The 6,892-nt window shown below is 38.7% G+C and overlaps 1 gene segment (V, D, J or C); it reads right to left on the bottom strand.

Moving 5' to 3' along the window:
- Positions 1–637: 637 nt before the first annotated feature.
- LOC110538699 (immunoglobulin heavy constant mu-like) lies at positions 638–5,582 on the bottom strand. The segment is given in 7 exon segments: positions 638–867; positions 1,348–1,502; positions 2,337–2,651; positions 2,974–3,279; positions 3,404–3,688; positions 3,890–4,189; positions 5,028–5,582. Coding segments are annotated over 7 exon segments (1,392 nt in total).
- Between the last annotated feature and the right edge of the window lie 1,310 nt (positions 5,583–6,892).

Raw genomic sequence — 6,892 nt, 5'->3', positions numbered from 1 at the left:
GCACACCATCGTCTGCTCATTTATCACTCCAGCGTTAATCTTCTAAATTGCAATGTGTGTGTGTGTGTGTGTGTGTGTGTGTGTGTGTGTGTGTGTGTGTGTGTGTGTGTGTGTGTGTGTGTGTGTGTGTGTGTGTGTGTGTGTGTGTGTGTGTGTGTGTGTGTGTGTGTGTGTGTTTGTGTGTGTGTGTGTGTGTGTGCGTTGCGTTGCTATCGTACATGCAGTGTTTCTCTTCTTTCAAGGAAGTGTATTTGTGGCCCTGGCAGTTGCTGGACAGTTTCAGTGCCACAGGTGTGGTATCAAGGGGATAGAGAGAGAGGAAGCTGCTTTTGCATGACACTGTTATTAGACAAGTTAGAGAACCAAGAAACCCCCTCAGATCAACTGATAACAGAATGTTTAAGTCTTAGTTGAGTATTACAGATATAGCCCAACGTTGTTTAAATCTGTCCTGTGAAGGAATACAGCTGTACATTGGCTCCATAGATAACTCTGCCAAGCAGAAACACTCCCAGCAGAAATCAGTAATGTTTTTGGATATCTCCCAGGATTAGTATCCAGTGAATGTCTCAGTAAAAAGACAATGACTAGCTAAATCTTAGACTTTATTACAGTGAAAAAGATCACAGAGACATCAGAGGATACACTTAGATTTAATGATAGTGTACAATAGAAATCAATGAAGGAAAAATAACACATCACCACAATGCTTGCATAATATTGAGATCAACAAAACGAATCAATCATAATCAATAATGAATTGGATATATACATAACATTATTACTGAAGAACACTGTGCCATAACCATCTTTCTAATTTAGACACATCTATCTCTGCAGTCCATCATGTGTTCTTCACTGCTTCATCTGCAAAGAGGCAGAGACAGATACAGATTATTACAATAAACAGACAACAAAGTGGAACAAAGTGGGTTACCTTTGGCCCACAAAGAGTTTCTCCTCAGTAAGGAGCAACTCTCGCTCTCAATCAAATCAAATCAGATGTTATTGGTCGGCAGGGTAGCCTAGTGGTTAGAGCATTGGACTAGTAACTGAAAGGTTGCAAGTTGAAATCCCCGAGCTGACAAGGTACAAATCTGTTGTTCTGCCCCTGAATAGGCAGTTAACCCACCGTCATTGAAAATAAGAATTTGTTCTTATTGACTTGCCTAGTTAAATAAAGGTAAAAAAAACACATATTTAGCAGATGTTATTGCTAGTGTAGTGAAATGCTCACACTCAATTAAACACTTGATAAATAATTATTTTATTTAAAATTGTGACGTTTCAGCTGCCAATGGCCTTCATCAGAAGTCTACAATCACGTAAAATAAGTGGTGTCAGTACCTTGACCAGGCTGAGTACTGTGCTGTAGGTGAGGGAGAGAAGAAAGAGGACGATAAAGGAGGAGGTGGTGGACCACAGGCTGCTGAAATCATCCTCAACGTTGTCCGTGCAGCTCAGAGCAAAGCCCGCCTCAGGCTCAGTCAGTAGGGTGTTCGCTGAGAACAGGGAGAGAGACAGGTGGTGAGGAACGTATGTATACTTGTTTCTGCGTGTGTGTGTGTCTGTGTGTGTGTGTCTGTGTGTTCATGTGTGTTTGTATGTGTTCATGCGTGTTCATGTGTGTCTGTGTATTGTAAACCTGTATTGTATTAGTCTTTATCATATTCTAACAAATACAGCTAATTGAGTTCAAATGATATGTACACACACAGACACACACATCAACCCACAGAGAACACATAAAACTGATCTGTGCAGACTCATATCTTGGCCTAATATTATCATGCACACCCACTCACATTATGTCAAACTACACCAATACACTAAATAGTACATCTATGACCACCTTACTGGAAGCATAATACTACTATGTAGGCTATTTAGTACTGTTGTCTTTTCATGACAATTGTCTTCATTATGTTTGATGTACAGTAGACCAGTATATTTTCTAAGACTTTAAGCAATTGATATACGAACATCAAACCATGTGATCTCATATGCGGTATTGTTTATTAGCCAGCCTCCACATTAAGAAGACACATTGAACAATGACAAAGGACAACAACGGCAACACAAGACTGTGCAATAGCACTGACATTTTACACCACATTAGACTGGACAATATCACAATTGGCAATATGCTTACAGTCAACAAAACAATGACAACACTAACATGTTAACTTTAACTCAACAAGGACAACAATGAAAACATCATAGAGGATAACAGGGGATACACGTTGTAATTGGCTATTCTGACCCACAGAGGAGTCAATAAGGAGACACAATGACACAACACACAGGTTAACATCACTTGTCTTCACATGAGTTACCCATGGACTTTGACACACTCCTCTCCTGAGGTGCTGTGTTGTTGTCCAAGCCGTGCTTGACGGCACATGTGAAAACCGAGTCTCCCTCCCACTTATTTGTTTTGACGGTGAAGACACTGGTGACAGAGTAGTTGCCTTCCGGGGTTTTCTGAGGAGGGCTGGTGACCCCATCCTGGTACTCGCTGCTGTCCTCCTTCCACATGATGTAGACGTCACAGAGAGACGGGCTGACCACCAGGCACACCAGAGTCACATCCCCCTCCTTCTTGGTGTCTTCCTCCGGGAGAAGGTGAACGGACACTGAAGGGGCTCGACCTACAAGAGGATTGATTTTAAGGAGAAACGTTACACTCATGTATGTGTAGGTACATATGAAAACCAGTATGTGAATAGCAGTTTAAAATCAACCTAGTGGTCCTTAACCCTGGTTCTGTGTAGGTTTCTGTTCCAGTCCAGCACTAACACACCTGATTCAACTAAGCAAAGGTGATAATTAGTTAGTGATTAGTTGATTTGCTGACTCAGGTATGTTAGCGTTGGGCTGGAGCAAAAGTCTGCACATCCTGTGTCTCCCTCTCCAGAACCTGGAGTATGTGACCACTAATCACAACCACATTGAGATGTTTCAGTGACCTACTTCCTTTGGTGAAGCTGAGGTCCTGAATGACCGGTGTGTCTTCGCCACTCTTCATGGCAGAACACTGGACTTTGTTGACATTGGTCCACCTTGTCTGGTCTATGGTCAGAGTACTGACCCTGCTGTTCAGGTTGCCCTTTGATTCAACGATGTTTTTCATCTCGTTATTTCCGTTGACCTGCCAGGTGATAGTGGTACCAGCCACTGTGTTCTGGTCTGTACCACTGATGACACAGTCCAGCACTGCTTGGTTGTCCATGAACACATTTTTCACACTCGGTGGGTTCAGAGTCACCGTCAGTGGTTCTGAAAGGGGAGAGAAGCAGTATAAAATCAGGATATATTACTGATGAGGAACTACACTAAATAATATATATACTGAATGTGAACATGACATTATTTGTAGTACAGTCTTCTCCTATGTACAGACCTGTTTTGGAGATTGTCTTGATGGTGGGTTTTCCCTGGTGCTGCACCACACAGCTGTAATTGACCTTGTTGTTCCATTCAGTTTTGTTGACCTTCAGCAGACTGCTGGCTGAGTAGAGGCCTGATGGCTGTAGGCCTACAGTAGGGGTCTGGCCCTCCACCTCCTTGTCATTTTTCTTCCAGGTGACAGTGACTTTATTGGGGGTGAAATCTTCAATCATACACATCAGGTACTGGGTGGTGCCAATGGGCCCCGAAAGCAAAGACACTGATGGAGACTTTGAGACTGTGTAGCGGGAGGTAAAGAAAATGTATGCATGTTAGTTTAACCCCTTATAGAAATAAGACATCCAGGGTAAACACCAAGTATAATTTTATAATCAGGTTTTCTAAACATAAATAGTTTACATCACAAACATTCAAATGTAATCTTTAGAAAAATAGAATCAACGTCATAAAGAAAATATATTTAATGACCAGATCTTACCTGGTTTATTGATGACTGCTGTCTGGTCACTTCCAAGATGTTCCACAGAACAACTGAAAGACTTTGAGTTTTCCCAGACGTTCTTAGCCACACGGACCTGACTGACTCCGATGTAGGCTCCCCCACTCTGGACTGCCGGATACTGGACGAAGTCCGTCAGCGCTTTCCCGCTGGCGTCTGTCCACTTGAAGGTGAGTGAGGAAGGTGAAAAGCCGGTAGCTAGACAACCGATGCTGTAGATGTCGTTAGAAGGGGTTCCACAGTTCATAAGAGTGAGTAGAGTAGGGGGGGCTGTGGCTGCTGCAAGAAAGAAAGAAAGGCAACACTTGATTTGAATGTACAAAATGACCAGGTAACTACTAGGAATTACCATGGTAAAATGGTCATTACACAGGTATAACCTGAGAACTACTTGTCCATTTAATCTTACACTATAAGGCACCATTTAGTTCCATGTAGTTGGCTGTCTTGTATTCTTTGAGGTATAACTACCACTATGTTTCTACTTTTATTAGTTGTATGTAGTGTATTACAAATACTTACTTTCAGGTTCCTTCTCAACAATGCAACAACAATAAGAAATAATACAATATAAGAATATGAACATAAAGTCACTGGCTCAGAAGAATAGAATAAACATTTTAGAAAAGGTGTAATACAGGAAGGCACAATTAAATACACATTAACACATTAAATTGTAGACACATTTACCAGTGAAAACAGAACTGTCAAATAAAACATACTGTTCCACTAATAAACATTTTTAATTTAATTATTTATATGGATTAAGGTGATGACAATTAATACTCAAATCAGTATAGACTAAGATTAACTTTTATTATTCTACCTATAATCAGTTTATGTGTTAGACTCCAATATGAATGCCTACATTTTCATTTTCACATGGTCATTTTTTACCTAAAGCAAAGCCTACATAATCATCTAATTAAACATCAATCGCAAAAAGTGAAAGACGTATGTGGACAGATGAACAAACAATATACTGCTTTTTCTAGGTGTGCTACACTAACAACATTATCCAAGTAGTAATGTCCACTTTTCCCCATAAAACCATGATTTATCTTCAAACTACAACAATTTGAATGCATTAATAAAACTCACAAAAACAATGGCTTACCTGATGAGACTGTGACCATTGTTCCTTTCCCCCAATAGTCAAAGTAGCTATACACAGCGTGACAAGGGCATATGCCAAACAATACAAAAACCACCCTCTTTACAGCAATCAGTTTCAACTGATCTTGATAACTTCAAAGTACATTGGTTTGTAGAAACAAATCTAAATAGATACTACATTGTCAAAGAGTCACACTTGGTCAATTTCCACAATATGTAACATTTTCTCTTAGACTGTACATTTCTGAGGAACGGGTTTCTATTTATAAGACTTTAGGAAACAAACATCTGCATTATTCTACAACAGCAGAACCTAGAATTTGAGGAACTATTTGACTTTCAAGGAAATAGGCAAATTGATGTAAACCATTTCTTTAGTGGACTACGAACAGGTCTTTTCAATTACATTTTGCATCTGAAAAATGAAAAAGACAAAAATCTGTTCTTTCTACACACAAAATAGAATGGGGAAATTAAACATTCTATGGATATAATACATTTAAGTTTGCTTACCTGTTGAGACGGTGACTTGTGTCCCTTTACCCCAGTAGTCAAAAGCATCACAGTGCTCTGTCTCCATTCACTGCCTGTACAAAAACCCTGCACCTAAATAGGCAGCTTAAAAGTCATGATAATGAATCCAACAGAGATGAAAATATAATGCAATATTGTAATATTATCATACACCTGATTTCTTGAGGACAGATGTTGTGAATTCAGTTTTGTATACATAAAAAAAAAATGATGCTCAGGTCCATGTCATGACATCACTCCATCAAAATAAACTTTAAAAAAATGTAAAACAATTTACAATGGGGTTATATCAATATCAGACGATCATTTGAAGAATATTGTATGGTTTCTCCCCATTGTCCCAATCCTCATGCAGATATAATGCAGGTTTTGTCTCTGAGGTTTTTGTACAGCCTCATTTCACTGTGCCCCCCACCCCATATCACAGTGATATACCCCAGCACAAAAACACCTCCTTCACATCTTCATATGGATTCCATACAACTCTGTCTGCTCTCAGTGAGGTATAAGAAACATAAAACCATGCTTAATACAATATATTATAACAATACTAAAGACTCTTATAGTATCATATTCATCTATGAGTTGGTGGATTATTGTTTCTGACAAAAGGTGTATCCATTGTTAGTTTGTAACAGTTGTTTGCAAATGTATGGATTTAAGTGTTGCAGTATAAAACCAAATATCATGGCTATGGCCAGAATCCTGTTTATGGTGAGGTTTCATTAGGTTTACATTGATACCATTGTCCTGGGGTGTAATTATTTGACCTGTTCAGTCCATACAGGAGCAAAGGGTTTTTGTACGGTGTAATATCACTGTGGCCCCCATATAGTCACAGTGATACACACCATAACAAAAACCTCCCACCAGAACCACACACCAGTTCTATGAGTATAGCAACACATTCAGATGGTCGTGGATGGGTGATCATACACATATCTATTATTTCTTAGAATATTTTACGATATTGTTTACCTTCAGGAAACTGTTATGTAATATATATTATAGAAAATGTATTTATTATTTTTAATTAGAACATTTGACCTAAATCTTGCTGGTACAATTCTTTATAACTGCTATAAACATGTATGAACCTTTTTTATAATATGCCTTTCTTATAATAATGTTTTAATTTTTACCTAACTCAAAATCATTGTTATTTAGTCAGCATTAGTATGAAAGGTTTAACCTTCATTAATAGTTGTTATGTGTTCAGCATCAGTATGAATGGTTTAACCTTTAATAGTTGTTAATTAGTCAGCATCATTATTAATGGTTTAACCTTTAATAGTTGTGATTTAGTCAGCATCATTATGAATGGTTTAACCT

The sequence above is a fragment of the Oncorhynchus mykiss genome, chromosome 12, assembly GCF_057628025.1.
Source record: "Oncorhynchus mykiss isolate SJ-2025 chromosome 12, ASM5762802v1, whole genome shotgun sequence".
Classification (NCBI taxonomy): domain Eukaryota; kingdom Metazoa; phylum Chordata; class Actinopteri; order Salmoniformes; family Salmonidae; genus Oncorhynchus; species Oncorhynchus mykiss.
Note: the sequence above shows the minus strand (reverse complement) of the source record. Positions and strands in the feature narration are given on the sequence as shown.